The following is a 21,933-nucleotide window of genomic DNA, read 5'->3' as shown; positions in this document are numbered from 1 at the left end:
AATTTCAGTATACTTCAGTAACATCTCAAGTAGAGCACCTCATCATCCTTAATGTTTCTCATTGGAGACTGCGGTGCTTTCTTCCACTCTTCATCCATTGGTTCATCCTTGATCTTCAAAAGGTAAAATGACAGAGGTTGCTTTAATTTTTTTGTCAACAGCCTGTGTTTGCTGGACAAATTTAAGTGATTTTATGTGCTTCATGGGCTGGCAAACAAACTCAAACTTATTTTCACCCAGGGGTAAACATTAAACAGTGCTGCTGTGCTTACCGTTAGTGCAGCAGATTCCTTTGTCTTGGCTTTTACGTCTTTGGCTTTCTTTGTTTCTGTTAAACAGGAAAGGTATACAAATCATGTTCAATACAACAAAAATAAACAGTATGATACTTGTTATGAATTTACTATTATCGTTTTATATATAGGAGCAGGATTTTGAACCAACTAAAATGCAGTTATTGGTTCAATTACCCAAATCTGCTGGTCCATCCACTTCCATCTTCCCATTATAATCCTCATTCTGGTCCACTGCCATTTCATTCGTGCAGTCCTCAACTTTAGTGATCACAAGCTCTTCCGAACACTGTGCCATGTCCTCTGCGTTAATATCTCTGTCCTTGTTCTCCTCTGATTCAGTGGCTTCCTTCTTATGCTCATAGTGTCCCAGTACACTCTTTTTTAATTCTCTGTTGTGGTCTAGTGTATTGCCCTTTTCCGCTCCTCTACCCTGGTACGTGTCCGGATGTCCTGTGGAATCCTCACTGGCCATAAAAACACCTGCTGCAGACGTAGAGCCCAGCTGTGAAAATGTAGACTGTGACTTCGCTCCTAAAATGGGAAATTATTAATCAGTAACACTTTATATTACAGTGCCCTTGTTACACGTTACATGTACTTCTAGTAATAACAATAAATAGAGTTGTCAAAAGTACCAACAGGTACTGAAATTTAAAAAAATGTGACGCTTTGAGCGCTGTTGATTCGTAAACACCTCTGACTGGCCATTGTGTTGACACGCTCATCAGATGTGTCTGTGATTGGCTACAATGATCAACACACAGAAGCGTTTGAATTTGAAAGCAGTTGTCTTAATTTAATTTTTTCTATTGTATTTGTTCTATTTCACTGAATTTGCTTCTTTGTTATCCTTAATAACAAAAGATAAATAAATATATATATATATATATATACACACACATATACACACATATTAGAGATGCACCGATGTATCGGCCAACAATCGGTATCAGCTGAAAAAAGCTATTATCACTATCGGCCACTGGCCGATTGTTTAAAAACAGCCGATGATCAGGGCCGACTATATCCTGTCAATCAAAAGGGTGCGGAAAAACGTGTTCAGACTGCAACTCATACATACTGTGTGTGAAGAAAATCACTCTGGTGTTGAATTTCTTCTTCTTGGCTGTTGGCAAACCAGCTTTTGTGTTGAATTTTAACGCATCAACAGTTTAAAAATAGTGACGCTAAAGCAGGCTCTTTTTGCCAGGTCTGCGTTTTTATTTGTAGCGCCTCCCATCCAATAATTGCAAAAGGCTTTGTGCTTTGTTACTTCTGATAAGAATAAAAGTTTAAGTTTTCAAAATGTCCATTTTATCATGAAATTCAAACAATAAATGGCGTTTTGACGCTCTTAAATGTGACGTGTCAGATCGCTGTAACGCCTCAGTTCAGCTCGGAGCGCGAGTCTTTTCTTCCTCTTCAGTACAAGTTATATCTCGAAAAACATGCATGATCATCAGAGGTATGTTGAAAGATATAGCCTAGTACAGCTTACCAGAATGTATCACATCTCAAGTAATCCCTTTATTTGTGCTTCAACCGCGGAAAGACATCAATAATAACAGCTTGTGAACAATATGTCACATCATGTCAAATTTACCTCAGGAATGTTTTCCAATGTTCACAGTTCCTTAGCTATCTATCTATCTATGAAAACTACCTTATGTGATACTAAGTTTTACACAAACATTTAAGTTTTTATTTGAGTGTAATTATTATATCTGAAAATAAACAGCAGCTGAATATAAAACTTCTGTTGTTAATTGTAACCTCTAATATTGTAGTGTACCAAATGAGAGGGTTCCCTGTATAGTTTGCAACATTATTTGGGAGAGATTTTTTTTCCTTAAGAAAAACCAAACTATCGGTATCAGCCGATATCATTCTGAATAATCGGCTATCGGTATCGGCAGAGAAATTTAGTATCGGTGCACCTCTAATATCTATCTATCTAATGAAATAAAAGGTTTGAAACAAGGTTTTGGTCATCTTGCCTTCTAAAGTAGCAGCAAACTCCATGCTGATGTTTACATCAGAACTTCCTTCCATTGGCAGTCCAATCTTTGCAGGATCATCCTGTCAGAAAACAATCAGTGGAGCAATGTTACAATCATGATTTAGAAGTAAAACCTGCTCACTTTCAAGTTGTGTGACAAAATAATGTGAGGACTTACCATTTGGTAGTACCATGTGGGGGGAAGAGCATAGTATGTCCCAAAAATAGATGGAGATGGAGATGTAGACGTAGACTGATTTGTAACAGTTAAAATGAGTTTTGACTGTTGCCCACGTTGTACAGGGCAGGTTCTGTGGTTCTTTTGCTTTCCTGAAGTTGACTCAAAATCATCCGCAAAATACACATCATCATCATCTTCCTCTATATCTCCACAGTCATCTGCTGACAGGGCGTCTGGATCACTCACAGTCTCCTAAAATGGAAGCAAACAAACAATGTTAAAGGAACAGTTCAACCAAATATGAAAATTCTGCCATTATTTACACATCCTCATGCCGTTTTAAACGTGTATGTTTTTATTATCACCTCTGAACACAATAGGAAACGGTTCGTTTCTGGACGATGGCAATTTATGACCAAAACTGAATGAACAAAGCATCATAAAAAGCAGTCCATATTGCTCATGCATATTGGTTCAACGTCAAGACCAATGACAACATTTGACGTTACGTGTATTTTTTTGGGTGAGAAATTCCCTTTAAATAGCTAAGAAGAGATAACAAGAATTCATAAATGACAAATAAATGGAAGATGACAAATGAGTCGATATGAAAATAAGACAACAGCATAACAAGCATCAATATTTTAGAATAGCGACCAAGAAAATAATATACATCAATGGGAGATGTTTGTTGCCCAGGCACAGCGGTTGAATTCAGATATCGTCGAGTTGGTCCTGTGAGATCGTCCGGAGAAAAATGCTCACTGCACACCCTCAATGCGCGGATAGATTCGACGGGTGAGTTAATATCCCGTTTGAGAGCGAGCAGCCACAGCTTCAGTCTCTCTGGATCGTGCAGCGGCAATGTGTGGAAAGTCAAACTTTCCTCCTGTGATGATGCCGTTGGACGGAGTCTTATTGCTTTCTCTCGGTTAAAACATCCAGGAAAAGCACACACGCGTACCATCGCGGGAAAACAATCAGATTGCAGGTACTGCTACGCGCAACGTAAAGGGGCCATGTTTGAACAGAAGCGGAACGAGACTTGAAAGCTATGGCACGGCACAAGATATCAGCCTATTCCTCACATAGAGCTGCCTTTAGCAGGCTTTGAGGCGCACGAGTCACTTGGACTATTGTTATGGTACATTCTGGAGCTTGACAGCTGCTGTCACCATCCACTTTCCGTATGGAAAAGGGGAGCAGCCTGAAGTTCTTCGTGTGGTTTACAAAGCAACAAATGGTGCACTTCCGCCACCTACTGGATTGGTGCCGCAGTGATTCTCAATCCTGATTTACAGCGTCATGCAAAGCATTATTACAAAAAAAAAAAAAATGTAATATAAAAGAAGTCAAATAACTAAATTATTGGATCGTAGCTCAGCGACCTCCCCATGCCGCTTCCACATACCTCTGTGTTTTTTAAAAACAGGTTGGGCACAACTGTTGATTTCAGAAATCGTCGTATCTTTCCTAGACCAGGTCTGAAGTCGTCTGGTGAAAAATGTTCACTGCACAACTTCATCTGCTTGACGTATCGAAGTGGTAAATCAACATCCCGCTGAACAGCCAGCGGCCAGAGTCAGTCGCTCAGGATCATTTAATGGGAAATTGTGAAATGTAAGTCTGTCATCAGGCGTCAATGGTAAGGCACTTTCACGTACTCTCGCAGGTTTCTCACGGTTCATGCATCCAGGAAATGCACACTGCATTTTAAACACTACACACCAAGACCTAAAGCACAATCTTATATACAGAGTACATCTTCTTCTTTAGGGTTTAACAGCAGCTTGCATTAAGAAGCGTTGCACTACTGCCATCTTCCGGGTTTATTTTCCTCTTATGTCCATTCATCGTATTTTCCCTCCCCATCAGTCCTGTCCTTCTTAAAAAACTGCAAATACTTCTGGTTTGTTCATTTTCACCACTTTCCAGTAGGGCTGGGCGATATGGCAACTAGTCAACTTAAAAACGTAACTACAATATGATTCAAGTAACATTCTCTTTATTAATTAACCATCTGGTTAAAAAAAAAAAAAAAAGTTCTATTCCAACTGCACCACACCTGATCAACAAGGTGTAAATGTAGCTAAAACAAATGACTTGTTATTTGTTAAATATCTTTGCAGAAAATATGCATGAAATATGTAGGCAAATGATGTACAAACTTCTTAAACATTTCCTATATACACAAATTATTTAAAAGAAAAATGCTAAATATTTCTATAAAAATGTGACAGCAATAAATAATAGGCAGTAGTAATAGGCTATTATTAACAGCAAATGCTTTGTAAAAGCAGAAAATAACAGCAGCTTTCAGCCTGTCACCATCATGCAAACATGAAACATCAAACATACAGTAGTAGATCTTTACAGGTTTTTGCATTGCATTGCACTATTTTTCCTATTGTTTTTATGTTTGGCGGATGTGTTTGGCTGTTGGCACTCGTGTCTCGGTCCTTTTGCAGCATAAAACAGCATTCTAAAAACATGGCAGTCCAGTTAAAAAAAGTTAAACTCCTGTTTAATAACTTTGCTTTTAGTTATTTGTCATTCTACTGCCCGTGTCTCTTTTTTTTTTTTTAACGCAATAACTCATTTCTGAGTGAACAGCCGTTACACATTATGCAACAATTAAAGGTTAGTTCACCCAAAAAATGAAAATTCTGTCATTAATTACTCACCCTCGTGTCGTTCTACACCCATAAGACCTTTGTTCATCTTCGGAACACAAATTAAGATATTTTTTGATAAAATCCGATGGCTCAGTGAGGCCTGCATTACCAGCAAGATCATTAACACTTACAATGCCCATAAAGCTACTAAAAACGTATTTAAAACAGTTCATGTGACAACAGTTGTTCAACCTTAATATCATAAAGTGACAAGAATACTTTTTGTGCGCCAAAAAAACCCAAAAAAATGACTTTATTCAACAATATCTAGTGATGGGCGATCTCAAAACACTGCTTCATGAAGCTTCACGAATCTTGTTTCGAATAAGTGGTTCGGAGCATGAATCAAACCACCAAAGTCACGTGAACCATTTAAATTTCGAAGCACTTATGACGTAACGAAGCCTCGTTTATTGAAATCATGACTCCGAACCTCCGATTCCTTGCTCGGAAGGGTGGAAATTATGGAGCTAGAAATATGACAAAATGATCTGAATTTGAATTGTGTAAATTTGAATTATTGACAAGTGTCATTTAACAGAATTGAATATTGAGTGCCATTTTATATAGATTTGAATGAGAATTTTTTTGATATTTAACAAAATTGAAATTTTTTAATGGCATAATTTTCTACATGTGTATTTTCAAACAGCGTATTTTTTGTTCTGAATACTTAAACCGCAAATATTCACTTCTTAAAAATACAGCTTCAAGTTTTCAACATGAATAACAACTTCGAAACACCAAATTCAATATTCTAAAATTCAAAACGCAGAAATTCAGATCGTACTGAAAGTAGGTCAGAGGTACCACATAGCCTATAGTGTAAATGCAAAGCCAAAATGAATTTATTTAAAAGTGAAACAAACGGCGTTGGGCTTTCTCTCATTCAGCACTAATCCAAATGTTTCCGTATTATTCGAGATGTAGGCTAACATTTGGTTGCTAAACTTTTACTTAGTAAACAAGTTTTTGTACTTCACTCTTGTTCAGTGTCCTCGTAAAATAGCATTCTTCAAGTGAGCAAAACACTGAACTCGAGCAGTGTAATTTTTATAGGCTATATTCGGTCAACTGCATTTTATTTTGATGAACAGGCTGTGATGTCAATTTAACAATCCAACTGATAGTTGTGTGTACTGTACAGGCGTGAGGCGCCGGCAAGATCACTTGGATTTTTTCCTTAAACAGCAGTAGGCTAACAATACTCCGTGATTTATGGTCATACAGATAACACATCAGCATTGGAAACTTTAAAGCATGCATTTACGTTTATTTGCTAACACTTACAAAAAAACAAAACACACACACAAAAAAAAAACCACTGTGCTTTTGTAAAATAAAGAAAATAAACAGGATGCACTTTGTCATTTCTGTGAACAGGTCTGTGGAGCACAAAAAAAAAAAATCAGCACAGCCTATACTAGTTTTTTCTTTTGTTAATTTGTTAATTAATTTTTAGTAACATAGCCTATGTTTCGTTTAGACCTATTCCTTTTACAGGCTATAATTTAGTCTGTTCTTCTCCGTTCACAGAAGTACAGCAGGTGCGATGTGACCATGAACAGGCTACCATGGTATTTTTAATAGGTCACAGACACATCCCTTCAGATTTAATTTAATAAGCCTACCATTTGCATAATATTGTGTGGAAATAAATCATGTAGTTGCACCTACTATGTTACACATATCTGAATGATCATTTGTGATGTTCTTGAGCCAAAAACGCCAGTGAGTGAAATAGCCTAACATCCAACTTCGATAACAGAATGCAGCAGAAATATAGTAATCATAGAGTTTTGTGTGACTGTTAAGCATGCTAATCAATTCCATACTAAATATACTTTTTTACTAAAACAAATGCATAGCAGAGACTCCCAGAGATAAAGGTCTCACATGCTGAGAATTATTGCTGCTCTGTAATTGGCCAAAATGCAACGTTCGACTTTTCCAAGATCCTCTACTCTTCCCTGTGGAACCCGGAAGTTGGACCTCTGACCTACTTTCAGTACGATCTGAATTTCTGCGTTTTGAATTTTAGAATATTGAATTTGGTGTTTCAAATTTGTTATTCATGTTGAAAACTTGGAACTTGAAATTAAGAAGTGAATATTTGCAGTCTAAGAATTCAGAACAAAAAATACGCTGCTTGAAAATACTTATGTAGAAAATTATGCCATAAAAAAAAATTTTCAATTTCAAATGTCCAGGATTCAAGTTTAAAAAATTAAAATCTATATAAAATGACACTTAATATTCAATTCTATTAAATGACACTTGTCAATAATTCAAATTTACACAATTCAAATTCAGATCATTTTGTCATATTTCTAGCTCTATAGGAAATCATCATCGAAAAAGATTATCACTGCACAGCTACAGCTTCAATCCCTCAGGATTGTGTAGAGGAAATCTGTGAAAAGCGGAAAAAATCTTTTAGGTTTCAAAAGCTTTAAACATCCAGGATACGCACATGAAAGGACCATTTAAACAGTTAACTGACACAAAGACGTATAAATATGTGTCATTCAATATACAACAACTTTTGAATGGTCCTCCTTTTGTGTTTTATGGCAGACCTCCAGCTCAGCATCATTGTCTTTTGCTAGGGACTCTAGATTTCCATGAGTCGGATACTTAGGAGTAAAAAAATACATTTTAACACGTCTTTAGTAATAGGAAGACATTAGTAATAAATAAACAATCCCACGTTATGAAACACATTGACGAGAAAAAAAAAAAAAAAAAAACGTGAATGCATCTAATATAGTAAAAAAAACATGCATACCTCTGCTTGCTGTAAACACGTAATGGGCACAGCCGACGCTTTAAGAAAACGGCGATTTCCTTGCTCGGAGGGTTTGAAATCGTCGTCGAAAAAATGATCACTGCACACTCTCTTAAATATCAGAGCATGTTCGGGTGTGTTAATATCCAGTGCAGCGCGAGCAACCACAGCTTCAATCGTTCAGGATAGTGTACAGGAAATCTATGAAAAGTCACAATTTTCTTTCCTAGCGAAAAAAATCTTTTAGGTTTTTTAAGATTTAAACATCCAGGATATGCACACGAAGTGACCATTTTAAACAATAAACCGACTCAAAGACATTTGAATATGTGTTATTGAACATTCAACTTTTGAACGGTCCTCCTTCTCCACATTTGTAAACACTGACTCGGTACTTCCGCCTACGTCAAGCGTGACAGTCGCTCAGGATCATTTAATGGGAAAGTGTGAAAGGTAAGCCATTCATGTCGCGGCGCTGGTAAGGCACTTTTACGCACTCTCATTAGTTTCTCACGGTTCAGGTATGAACGGTGAGAAATGCACACTTTAGCACCATTTTAAACACTACACATCAAGACCTAAAGCACAACAGCGTGCGTCTTTTTCTTCTTTAACGGCAGCTTGCATAAAGACGCGCTGCACTACTGCCATCTTCCGAGTTTATTTTCCTCTAACGTCCATTCATAATATTCTCATCAGTCCTGTCCTTGTTAAAAAACTGCAAATACTACTTCTGCTTTGTTCATTCTCACCACCTTCCAGTATTTTCTTCATTCCTGTCCCGGTTAGTCCAGCTTTTCCTAATTCTCCCATCAATATTTTTCTCTGTTCTTCACATTGTCTGCAACTCATAAGCACATGCTCTATAGTTTCTAAAACCTGACAATAGACACAAAAACCAGTTGGGTGCTTCCTTATAATGTAGTGTGCCATTTAAATTACTGTGACCTATCTGTAATCTGATCATAACTACTTTTCTACTCCCTCCCATACTCTTCACACTACCAACTTTATTTTGAATAGTATACAAATATCTCCCTGCCTAACTGATGCTGCCATTTTCTAATGGCTTCTTTCCATATTATACTCTTTCCTTCAGATTTTGAATTTGCCTTATTCTTGCATTTATTGTCAATATTAAGACTGTACAGAGCTGACACTGAATCACTTCCTATTAAAATATTAATTAAAAAAAAACATTACAACAGTTACATGAGCGATTACTTAAAATCTTCATATAGTAGTACTTATAATCTTCATATACTTTACAGTATTGTTGAATATATACCTCCTTTGGCTGAAACAACGCAGGCATAGGCACAGCTGACGATTTCAGAAGTCGTCTTGTACTTCCAAAGTTCTCTGCCTTGTAATCCTCGCTCCTGAAATGTTCACTGCACAGCACGCGCTTATAAAATTTTTCCAAGGGTGTATTTACATCCCGGCGAATAGCGAGCAGCCATAGCTTCATTCGCTCAGGATCCCTTACAGGGAATTTGTGAAATGTTAACAGTCCATCTCCCTTTGATGTCGTCGCACGTAATCTTAAGACTTTATTTTTGTTGTAGCAACCCGGATATTCACACGAACACACCATTTTAAGACTAATAAAATGTATAACTCAAACAATTCGCTTCTTCACGTGGACTCCCTTTGCCCTACACAACTTGGTGGTTCTTCTTTTTGTTTTACGGCGGTTGGCATCCAGCGTTTTGGGGCATTACCGCCCCCTTCTGCTCCGGAGTGTGGATAAAAAAATAGGTTTACAGACTAAATCATCCCCCGTTCACACACCCACCCCTATATAACTCTTCATATCCTATCAAAACCCCGGTTTCTCTTAAAAATTCATAAGAAGGTCTGTGCCCTATGTTTTGTGCACAAGCTGAGGGAGACAGGGGTTCAGAACATCACATTAAAGAGTTAGTTCACCCAAAAATGAAAATTCTGTCATTAATTACTCACCTCATGTCCTTCCACATCCTTTGTTCATCTTCAGAACACAAATTAAATTTTTTTTAATAAAATCCGATGGCTCAGTGAGGCCTGTGGACAGTGTTTCAACCCTAATGTTATGAAGCAACGAGAATACTTTTTGTGTGCCAAAATAACGACTTTATTTAATAATATCTAGTGATGGCCGATTTCAAAACACTGCTCCCATCACTAGATATTGTTTTATTTTATTTATTTTTTGGTGTATTCTTTTCACTTCATAACATTAAGGTTGAACCACTGTAGTCACATGAACTGTTTTAAATACGTCTTTAGCAGCTTTCTGGGCATCTGAAAGTGTTAATTATCTTGCTGTCAATGCAGGCCTCACTGAGCCATCGGATTTTATTAAAAATATCTTAATTTGTGTTCCGAAGATGAACGAAGGTCTTACAGGTGTGGAACAACATGAGGGTGAGTAATTAATGACAGAATTTTCATTTTTGGGTGAACTAACCTTTTAATGTGATGTCCTGAACCCCTGTCTCCCTCAGCTTGTTTCTCATCATCTCTCTTTGTGCTTCATACCTACTGCATCTCAAGACTACATGCCCTACTGACTCCTCTTCTAGACAACCTTCACACTGACCAGTATCATGTTTCCCTATTATCTTAAGTGTTTTAATTAATAGACAATATCCCAATCTTAACTAACCTAGTTATCACCATTTCTTCTCTCCAATTTCCACTTCCAACTCTTGTCTCTTTAACATGCCTTTGGATTTGACAAGTGCCTCCCTTTCTCCTCTCCATCCCAAATTTCTGGGCACTTTTGATTTATTTTTTCCCATATCAGACTTTTAACCTCTGTTTTGCTAATACTTACTTGCATTTCTATGTTTCCTTTTGATAACACCCTTTTTGCTAATTTATCTGCCATTTCATTTCCCCTTATCCTTACATATCCTGGAACCCATATAAATTTTACCTGTCTTCTTTGGTTTACTATTCTTGTGACTGACTGCAGTATTTCAAATAAAATATCTTGACGCCTTTTTGAACAGAATGACCATATACTTGCTAAAACTGATGATGAATGTGAGCATACCAAAACTTTGTCCTGTCTTGTCTTTTCCACCCATCGTAAGGCGATTAACATTGCCAGCATTTCCACAGTATATACCCCTAACTTATAAGACGTTCTTCTATTGATTCCTATTCCTTTATCTGGTACCACCACCCCAATCCTGTTACTTCTGACTCTGGTTTCTTAGCACCATCCGTATAAATCTGGATATAGGTACTCATATTTTTCCACAACCCGATTATTGAACACTCTTTTCAAATTAATATCCTCCTTTGCCTTCCTTTTTTCCTCTAACACAAACCAGTCTACCACAGGCCACACAACTTGGTTCTCGCGAGACTAGCATATTCTCACCGGAGCTCACGCTACGCCCTACGTCATAAGCTGGGACGCCACTCTCTTGTGAACACGCGTATGACAGTTAGCGGAAGCTAGAGATTACAGTTTATAAAGTTTTAAATATGGGTATTTTTATTACACAAATGCATCGCTTCGCTTATTCACATATAAACATTGATCAGCGAACATAAACAGAAGCTCAGCCAAACTTGCTTGACACGTGAGAACAAACCTTCCGCTTACCACAACTGATGTGTGAGTTGATGAATGTTTATATGTGAATAAAAGCCTAAATTCAATCTGTTCATCATATAAAAGCGATCGAGTCTCTTCAGAAAATCTGGACTAAACCTCTCAATTCATATGGGTTAGTTTTACGATCTCTTAATGATCTTTTTGAAGCATCAAAGTGTCAGTTGTGTAGCTGTCTATGGAGGAACAGAAAGCTCTCAGATTTCATCAAAAAGATCTTCATTTGTGTTCCAAAGATGAACGAAAATCTTACGGGTTTGGACCGACATGAGTGTGAGTAATTAATGACAGAATTTTCATTTTTGTGTGAACTATCCCTTTAAAGGTGAACATCACTGTCAAGGCAGTAAAGACATCGTTAAAGGATTAGTTCACTCCAGAATTAAAATTTCCTAATAGTTTACTCACCCCATGTCATTCAAGATGTTCACGTCTCTTTTTTCATTCGAAAAGAAATGTTTTTGATGAAAACATACCAGGATTTTTCTCCATATAGTGGACTTCAGTGGGGTCCAACGGGATGAAGGTCCAAACTGCAGTTTCAATGCAGCTTCAAAGGGCTCTACACGATCCCAGACGAGGAATAAGGGTCTTATCTAACGTTGGATTACTGAACATAATGGACTGAGCAACAGCAGTTTAGAGGTGTTTTTCAGTTTGGGGACACGTCCGAGGCCACAAGGACCTGGTGGCACTCTAACAATAGAGTACATATCCCGTTTAGTGTGACTACATGTACTACGACTATATTTTAAATAAAATGATTCACTGCACTTTCTTTGATTTTACAGTCAATGCAGGCTAGTTCTTGAATGGAAGCTGAAAGAGATTAGGAAGACGAAACAGGAGGGTTCATCCATCTTGTGTTGTCAGTGTCATTAGACATTTATACCAGTCTCCATCAGGACATTATGTGGGCTTCAGAGAAGCAGAAGATGCTTTTGGTCTTTTGTAATATACACTGTGATTACAATTAAAATGTCACATTTTTTGACAACAAACATAATTTGTTAGGTAGTATTTGTAATTATAACCTCTTTTAATCAATGTAATTGCTGTAGTTTTTTTACTGTCATATTCAATGTTGTTTATCGTTTATTATATAGCAACACTATATACTTTTGTTGTTGTCTCACATGTATGTTTACTTTGACACATTGAAGCAACTACAGTCGTTGTTGATGTGTAAATGCAACTCTATACATTTGATAGTCCTGATGTAGAGTACCATCAGTAAGGATCAAATATTCACACCAACACAAAAAGTAAATTGTTTTAGCAATGATGTATTCTATCTATCCCTCAACATGAATTAATGAACAATTTATAAACTAATCTAGATCAATTATGCTGTAAATCTTGTTCATTATTAGTTTGATACCTATTGCTAACCAATTATTCGGTTTTCAAACATTTTAAATTGAATAACGTTACATATATTGTGTAAAATAAGTTCTAATTAATGCATCCAATATAATGAAGCACATTCATACCTCTGCTTGCTGTAAACACGTCATGGGCACAGCCGACGCTTTCAGAAAACGACGCTTTCCTTCCTCAGAGTTGTGGAAATCATCGTCGAAAAAATGATCACTGCACACCCTCTTAAGTGTCAGCGAATGTTCGGGTGTGTTGATATCCAGGTGCAGCGCGAGCAACCACAGCTTCAATCGCTCAGGATTGTGTACAGGAAATCTATGAAAAGTCACGATTTTTCCTTGCGGAAAAAATCTCTTCGGTTTCATAAGATTTAAACATCCAGGATACATACATGAACGGACCATTTTTAACAATAAACTGACACAATGCGAATAAATGTGTCATTCAATATACAACAACTTTTGAACGCTCCTCCTCCTCCTCCTCCTCCTCCTTCTACATTTGTTTTATGGCGGTTGGCAAACCAGCTTAAGGTGCATTTCCGCCACCTACTGGGATGGAGTGTGAGGCCTCGATTAACGAAAGGAATAAAATAAAAAAATAAAAATAAAAAAAACACTAAATCCTTCTAATCAAATCTGTATCTCTCAAATATTTTAGAAGAATATCATAAACCCTTAACCGTTAATGTGCATTCTGAAATATATTATTAACTGTAATGCCATTCATTTCCATATTTCTTAGTTTTTCAACAAGCTGATTTCTTTCTCTATTATACGCCTCACAGTGTAAGAGCACATGTTCAACGGTTTCTGTTATTCCACAGTAATTGCAGCTATCTGACTTACGTTTTCCTCTAATGTGCAGTGAATAATTAAGGTGTGAGTGTCCTATACGGAGCCATATACATTTCTTTCAATCCGCACATTATGTTGAATGCTGAATAGGTGTCTCCCTTTTGCCACATATTTCCAACTGCTGTTTTAATAATACCTTTTACTTCTGTTTCACTTAAAGGAATTTATATGTCAATCTCTTCTCTTGTCAATGCTGTCTTGGCCAGCTTATCCTCCACCTCAATAACTTCGACCCCTACACGGGAAGAAAATATCCACAGAAAATCTACTCTTGCTCCTGTTTGATTTATTCTATATAAATTCTGTAAAAAAAATAAATAAATAAATAAAAATGTGTAAATATATCCTGCCTAGATGCTGATTTCCTGCTATTTAAACTGTTTAATGCTGAATATGAGTCTGAACATACTACTAATAATTTCTTCCACCTACGTCAAGCGTGACCTTTCCAACGTGACTACATAATGCGTGAAGTTGTGGACGCGCGTCACAGAGCTAGTGCAAGACCATTTTTGTGGTTAAAAAAAAAATATGTAATTTTTTTTTTTTTTTTTTTAAGAAAAATGACATTGTTTTGCTAGATAAGACCCTTATTCCTCGGCTGGGGACGCGTAGAGCCCTTTGAAGCTGCATTTTTGACATTCAACCCGTTGGTCCTTGTTGAAGTCCACTATATGGAGAAAAATCCTGGGATGTTTTCCCTCAAAAACCTTAATTTCTTTTAGACTGAAGTAAAGTTATCAGGAAATTTTAATTCTGGAGTGAACTAATCCTTTAACACTGCCAAAATAATAAGGTTTATCCACATATGTATGCAATAACTACATAAAAATAAATAAAATGAAATGAAAATGAAAGTGCAACACAAACATATTAAATTCATTTGGCTGCACCGATATCAACAAATGACGTCATACGCGCGCACGCGGAGGGCACAACACCGGCGTTTTGATTCGGGAGTCTCTTAAAACATTTCATGTTACTGTTGTAAATCGGATGTAATGTACAGTATCACGAAAAGCATTATAAAAAGAATATTTTTTTAAATAAAGTCATATCAAAGTGAAGACAACACTTTAACACCCTCAGCGACCTCCCCATGCCGCTTCCACATACCTCTGTGTTTTTTAAAAACAGGTTGGGCACAGCTGTTGATTTCAGAAATCGTCGTATCTTTCCTAGACCAGGCCTGAAGTCGTCTGGTGAAAAATGTTCACTGCACAACTTCATCTGCTTGACGTATCGAAGCGGTAAATCAACATCCCGCTGAACAGCCAGCAGCCACAGCGTCAGTCGCTCAGGATCATTTAATGGGAAAGTGTGAAATGTAAGTCTGTCATCTGGCGGCATTGGTAAGGCACTTTTACGTACTCTCGCAGGTTTCTCACGGTTCATGCATCCAGGAAATGCACACTTTAGCACCATTTTAAACACTACACACCAAGACCTAAAGCACAACAGCGTGCGTCTTTTTCTTCTTTAACGGCAGCTTGCATAAAGACGCGCTGCACTACTGCCATCTTCCGGGTTTATTTTCCTCTAATGTCCATTCATAATATTCTCCTCATCAGTCCTGTCCTAAAATATAACTGCAAATACTTCTTCTGCAGCTGCTTTGTTCATTCTCACCACCTTCCAGTATTTCCTTCATTCCTCTCCCTGAACAGGACTTTTCCTAATTCTTCAATCATCATTTTTCTCTGTTCTTCACATTGTCTGCGACTCATAAGCACATGCTGTATAGTTTCTGAAACCTGACAATAGCCACAAAAACCAGTTGGGTGCTTCCTTATAATGTATAGTGTGCCATTCAAATTACTGTGACCTATCCTTAAAGGGTTAGTTCACCCAAAAATGAAATTTATGTCATTAATTACTCACCCTCATGTCATTCCACACCCTATAAGACCTTCGTTCATCTTTGGAACACAAAATAAGATATATTTGATGAAATCCGAGAGCTCTCTGACTCCTCAATAGACAGCAATTCAACCACCACTTTCAGAAGGTACTAAAGACCTCTTTAAAACAGTTCATGGGACTACAGTGGTTCAACCTTATTTTTATGAAGCGATGAGAATACTTTTTGTGCGCAAAAACAAAACAAAAATAACGACTTTATTCAACAATATCTTCTCTTCTGTCAATGTTTAGTGCTTCCAGGTTCTACATCAGAATGCCGATACATTACTGGCTGACTCCTGTGTCAGCATCACGCGCATGCGTCATGCTGCTCACATGAACAGCATCTGCCAATACTGAGCCGGCGTTCGGACGTAAACACGGAAGTGCCGCACTGCATTCACTGTGTAGCAGACTGACAGGGTAGAGAAGAAATTGTTGAATAAAGTCATTATTTTTGTTTTGTTTTTGCACACAAAATGTATTCTCGTCGCTTCATAACATTAAGGTTGAACCACTGTAGTCACGTTGACTATTTGAACCATGTTTTTACTACTTCTCTGCACCCTGAATGTGGTAATTTCTTTGCTTTCTATGGGAGATGAAAACCTCTCGGATTTCATCAAAAATATCTTAAAAGATGAACGCATCACATTGGAAAGGTCACGCGTGACGTAGGTGGAAGTACCGCAGTAGGGCGAAAAACTCCATCTCATTTTCTCCAACTTCTAAAACGTCCGACATCGTTGTTTTACCTTTTTTTTTTGTAAAGGGTGTTTGCCTTAATCTTTGCACATTTGCTTTGTAAACACTGGATCTGTACTTTCACCTATGTCATGTATGACCTTTCTAATGTGATTACGTCATGCATGGCGCATCGCAGAGCAGTGCAAGATGAGCATTTGTGGTTAAAAAGTATATACATTTTTATTTTTTTTTAGAAAATGACCGATCATTTTGCTAGATAAGAACCTTATTCCTCATCTGGGATCGTGTAGAGTCCTTTGAAGCTGCATTAAAACTGCAATTTGGACCTTCAACCCATTGTACCCCATCAATGTGTCGTCACGAGCCGCAGGGTTTAATTTGGATTTGTCTGTGCGTGTTTTTTTTACTCTCATAGATTGTGTTACCATTGACAAGCATTATACGACTGACAGACTGCAACGGTTGGAGTTAAAAATCATCATTTGTGTTCTACTGAAGAAACAAAGTCACCTACATCTTGGATGCCCTGGGGGTAAGCATATACACATCAAATTTTCATTTTTGGGTGAACTATCCCTTTAATTAATGGATTTAACTGGATTAATCCTTCCACTAGTATGGAATTTTCAAACTCAAACCTCTGCCTGCTGCTCCTTCTGATTATTTTTTTAGAAAGAAAAGCTGCTGGGTCATTATGTGTCAACTCACAGAGGTCCCCAGCTTAAATTTTACCAAATGGTACAACATGAGATTTGGTGCCAAAATACAGGGGGTAAAAATGAAGATGGTAGCATCATTATTTTATTTTCACATGGAGATTGGTTGGTCTATTAGATACTACTTTATTAGTTATAGGTCTGTTATTACTTTTGCAATCTTTGTTGCATTATATGCCAATGTTGACAGTTCAAAAAAATGAGAAAAAGCACTTCTTGTGTTTTTTTGCCCGAAGTTTGCATGCCTGTAACTCAAAAATTATTAAAGATACCTTAAAGGAACACGCCACTATTTTTGAAAATAGGCCGTTAGCATCTCGCTCAAAAATGATCAAAGAGTTTCGATATTTTTCCTATTTAAAATAGACTCTTCTGTAGTTACATCGTGTACTAAGACCGACGGAAAATGAAAAGTTGCGATTTTCTAGGCCGATATGGCTAGGAACTATACTCTCATTCCGGCGTAATAATCAAGGAACTTTGCTGCCATACAATGGGTGCAGCAGGCGCAATGATATTAACTTCCGTCAACATAACCAACTGCACAGGGAGCGTGCCTTGCAACCATGGAGACGAGTCAGAAGATATTTACTTTGGTGCACCAGAACTCAACAACAAAAGTACTAACGTTATATACTGTATAAGCCAAATGGTCGAGCGAACCTAGCCCGCAGTGATTGCATTTCACAGGTAGCTAACGACAACAGCAGTGCTTTTTCAATCTGGTCGTTCAAGCTAACTAAAAATAATAATGTTACACTTACAGCCATGGGTGATGATACACTTGGGCCTGTCTGTACTCTGAAGATTGTTGGGATGGCCGTATCCTTTAGACGTCGTACCGTGGTACGGGTAACACTGTCCATGTTTTCCAAATAGTCATCTGGTCCAAAATGCTTTGAGCAAACACGCCATTTCTTGATTGATTCTACCGGTGTTTTGAGATCTATGATCAGAGCAGCCAGCCACTGATTCTTTCGTTTCTTAATTTTCGTTGGAATTCTATGAAACATGATGGTAGAGTACACCTTCGACTTACTATCACAGCCCTTTACAACACACATAACCATGGCTAATCCCACACAGGTAAATCCAGCCACTACCCAACTCTGCAACTACACAAATTTAGCACCGGTCACGTTGGAAGTTACTTAGCTGGGGACTATTTTCAGGCACTGCGTAATATTATTGCGCCTGCTGCACCTATGGTACGGCAGCAAAGTTCCTTGATTATTACGCCGGAATGAGAGTATAGTTCCTAGCCATATCGGCCTAGAAAATTGCATCTTTTCATTTTCCGTCGGTTTTAGTACACGATGTAACTACAGAAGAGTCAAGTATTAAATAGGAAAAATATCTAAACTCTTTGGTCATTTTTGAGCGAGATGCTAACGGTCTAATCAGATTCAATGATCTATGCTAAGCTGCAGCTAAAAGTGGTACCGCCAGACCCTGAGATCGGATGAATGGATTCGAAAAAGGTAAAACTCAACTGTTTAACTCTAGGGGAGTTGGAAAAGGAGCCTATTTTCAAAAATAGTTACGTGTTCCTTTAATATCTTTTTAGATTCTGGTCCTTAAACTTTTCTTTTGGTATCTTCATTTTAAAGGCCCTATATGGTTAAATCCCCGAGATATAGAGATTGAAGAGTTAAAACCTCATTTTAATTTCTCTCTCATTCAGATCTTTGTATCTCTTACCAGTTTCTTGTACTTCTGACCTACATTTGTGATTTTGTAATGCATACAGAATATCAATGTGTACTGTACGTATCTATTTTAAAATGAGACTGCAATGTACAAAAGCATTTCTGTAGAAAATGCATGCCATTTTGATCGATTCTTTATTTGAAATGTCAACTTCATGAAGAGAACTTAAAAGCCAGTATATGTTGAAACACAAAATGAAAGACTCACAGATTCAGTTTCATTGTCTTTTTTATGCAAAGAAATACAGTATTGTCCATAGTACAGGAATTAATAAACCCTGGAATGGTAAGGTTGCAAAAAAAAAAAAAAAACCCTTAAAATTCATGTTTACTCCAAATGAACAAAGGGTAGATACGCCAGCCACTGTTTTTAATGCCTGTTGTACAAAGATGCTGTTCATGTCTTTAGTGTTTCATAATACAGAGAATGTGCAGTAATCCCATTAAAGATCACTTGTGTATAATGTGGCACTGCATAAAATTCAGCATTGTCCTCTAACCGAAATCCATACAACCATATGCACCTTTCAAAATGGTTTCACTGACATCAGCTGCTTTTTCAAATCTAGTTTTTCATACACTTAATCAGGAAAAAAAGACTGTACAGCCTCATAACTACTATCCAATTAAACATGGAAAATACAATGACAAAACAGTTGCTTTCCAAGTCGGAATCACTAACATCTTTAAGGCCCATTTAACGGCATCCAGGTTTTGTCAGCCTTGTAGAATTACACAGAGCCATCTAGGAGAAATGTTTCCCCCAGACGCCTCCTTGACTCTGCAATTTTGATGTGCGCTTATGGTGCGAGACTCAGTTTAACGTCACGGTCTGAAGTCAGAGTCGCTGTCTGAATCGGTCTCGTTGGGTGTTTTGTCCGTCTCCAGGTGCAGCTCTCTGACAGTAAGGATGCGAGTGAGCATGCTGTCCAGAGCCTCATTGCTCAGCGAGGCGGTTGAGAACCACATGGGACTGCTGGGTACGCAGGAGCGCTCGGGGCTCAGGTAGAATTGGGTCGTGCATTGCCTCACACTGGGTGAGCTGGAAGAAAATTAAGAGTGCATTATAGTGCATATTCCCTTTTCATTTACTTTCATAAGCAGAATTAACATTAAAAGAATCCTGAAAAAAATGTTTTCAACATCGATAAGAAAAATGTTTCTTGAGCAGCATATTAGAATGATTTCTGAAGGATCATGTGACACTGAAGACTGGAGTAATGATTCTGAAAATTAAGCTTTGCATCACAAATAAAGTATACTTTAAAATACACCGATCAGGCATAACATTTTGACCACCTTCCTAATATTGTGTTGGTCCCGCTTTTGCTGCCAAAATAACCCTGAGTGGTGCTGTGGTATCTGGCACCAAGACGTTAGCAGCAGATCCTTTAAGTCCTGTAAGTTGCGAGGTGGAGCCTCCATGGATCGGACTTGTTTGTTCAGCACATCCCACAGATGCTCAATTGGATTAAGATCTGGGGAATTTGGAGGCCAAGTCAACACCTCAAACTCATTGTTGTGCTCCTCAAACCATTGCTGAACCATTTTTGCTTTGTGGCAGGGCACATTATCCTGCTGAAAGAGGCCACAGCCACCAGGGAATACCGTTTCCATGAAAGGGTGTACATGGTCTGCAACAATGCTTAGGTAGGTGGTACGTGTCAAAGTAACATCCATATGGATAGCAGGACCCAAAGTTTCCCAGCAGAACATTGCCCAAAACATCACACTGCCTCCGCCGGCTTGACTTCTTCCCATAGTGCATCCTGGTGTGTTCCCCAGGTAAGCGATGCAAACGCACCCGGCCATCCATGTGATGTAAAAGAAAATGTGATTCATCAGACCAGGTTCTGATGCTCACGTGCCCACTGTTGGCGCATTTGGCAGTGGACAGCAGTCAGCATGGGCACCCTGACTGGTCTACAGCTATGCAGCCCCATACACAACAAACTGCGACACACTGTGTATTCTGACACCTTTCTATCAGAACCACCATTAACTTCTTGAGCAATCTGAGCTACAGTAGCTCGTCTGTTGGATCGGACCACACGGGTCAGCCTTTGCTCCCCACGTGCATCAATGACCCTTGGCCGCCCGTGACCCTGTCGCCGGTTCACCACTGTTCCTTCCTTGGACCACTTTTAATAGATACTGACCACTGCAGGCCGGTAACACACCACAAGAGCTGCAGTTTTGGAGATGCTCTGACCCAGTCATCTAGCAAATCACAATTTGGCCCTTTTCGAACTCGCTCAAATCCTTACGCTTGCCCATTTTTCCTGCTTCTAACACATCAACTTTGAGGACAAAATGTGCCTAATATATCCCACCCACTAACAGGTGTCGTGATGAAGAGATAATCAGTGTTATTCACTTCACCTGTCAGTGGTCATAATGTTATGCCTGATCAGTGTATATTCTAATTGAAAACAGATATTTCAAATTGTAATACTATTTTACAAATAGCAGTTTTTACTGTATTTTGGATCAAATGAATGCAGCCTTGGTGAGCAGAGGAGACTTTTTAAAAACATTAAAAAAATCTTACTGATTGCAAACTTTTGATTATATATCACACACATAATGCCAAAGCTGTCATTTCAAACGAACATACCATTTTGAGATATAGAACTCGTACAGCCTGACAGGACAGCGGAGAGGATTGTCTGCATTTTCCTTTATCTCATATATAGTGTCATTGTCGTCATCCTCTTCCTTTCTTTTCTTTGCAGGGATGCCATCTACATTGAAAAAAACAAACAAATGATAAACACAACAAGAACACAAAACACACAATCAGGCTATGACATTATGACTGACCACTGACCAGAGCTTGAGTCCTCTTTGGGGGGATAGAAACGCAAACAGGCCATTTTGGTGCTGCCCTTGCTCCGAGAGCAGCGGACGATGTGGCCAAAAGAGAGGCAACGGTGCTGCTCCACAGTCTTGTAGTTGAAGAACTTGGTGAAGAAATACAGCAACGTGTTGAGCAGCACACCGGGTGAAAACGCTCCCAGCTGCTTACAGTCCCACAGATACTCCTCCTCCACACGAGAATGAACATAACCTGCACAAACACAGAGGCGTTCGTTTGTAGCACAACAGA

General features: G+C 38.3%; 2 protein-coding genes and 1 long non-coding RNA gene across 11 annotated transcripts in view; 1 reads left to right on the top strand and 2 right to left on the bottom strand.

Annotated features, from left to right (window-relative positions):
- LOC127501294 (zinc finger MYM-type protein 4-like) overlaps positions 1-15,210 on the bottom strand; it is a 28,914-nt gene extending 13,704 nt beyond the window's left edge. Inside the window, exons 1-6 of one of the 8 annotated variants that reach the window (XM_051873242.1) lie at positions 14,906-15,210; positions 2,474-2,728; positions 2,294-2,375; positions 471-827; positions 273-328; positions 39-113 (exon numbers count right to left, since the gene is read on the bottom strand). In XM_051873242.1, coding sequence (XP_051729202.1) covers positions 39-113; positions 273-328; positions 471-827; positions 2,294-2,375; positions 2,474-2,728; positions 14,906-15,184 — 1,104 coding nt within the window. In that variant the 5' untranslated portion in view covers positions 15,185-15,210. Of the gene's footprint in view, positions 1-38; positions 120-272; positions 329-470; positions 828-2,293; positions 2,376-2,473; positions 2,729-3,149; positions 3,711-3,887; positions 4,270-9,227; positions 9,593-13,045; positions 13,352-14,905 lie in introns of those variants that run through there. The other 7 variants (XM_051873238.1, XM_051873236.1, XM_051873240.1 and 4 more) reach the window with 7 other exon arrangements.
- LOC127501295 (zinc finger MYM-type protein 4-like) overlaps positions 1-21,933 on the bottom strand; it is a 53,720-nt gene that overhangs the window by 10,719 nt on the left and 21,068 nt on the right. The window contains exons 25-27 of one of the 2 annotated variants that reach the window (XM_051873244.1): positions 21,655-21,894; positions 21,442-21,568; positions 18,924-19,866 (exon numbers count right to left, since the gene is read on the bottom strand). The exons of the other annotated variant lie outside the window; for it this stretch is intronic. Of the exons in view, the coding sequence (XP_051729204.1) occupies positions 19,650-19,866; positions 21,442-21,568; positions 21,655-21,894 (584 nt within the window). The 3' untranslated portion in view covers positions 18,924-19,649. Of the gene's footprint in view, positions 1-18,923; positions 19,867-21,441; positions 21,569-21,654; positions 21,895-21,933 lie in introns of those variants that run through there. 2 annotated transcript variants of the gene reach the window in all.
- On the top strand, positions 17,614-21,770 carry LOC127501299 (uncharacterized). Its single transcript, XR_007926580.1, has 3 exons — positions 17,614-18,596; positions 19,713-19,861; positions 21,560-21,770. It is a non-coding gene; the product is annotated as an uncharacterized LOC127501299 (long non-coding RNA).

The sequence above is a fragment of the Ctenopharyngodon idella genome, chromosome 19, assembly GCF_019924925.1.
Source record: "Ctenopharyngodon idella isolate HZGC_01 chromosome 19, HZGC01, whole genome shotgun sequence".
Taxonomy (NCBI): domain Eukaryota; kingdom Metazoa; phylum Chordata; class Actinopteri; order Cypriniformes; family Xenocyprididae; genus Ctenopharyngodon; species Ctenopharyngodon idella.
Note: the sequence above shows the minus strand (reverse complement) of the source record. Positions and strands in the feature narration are given on the sequence as shown.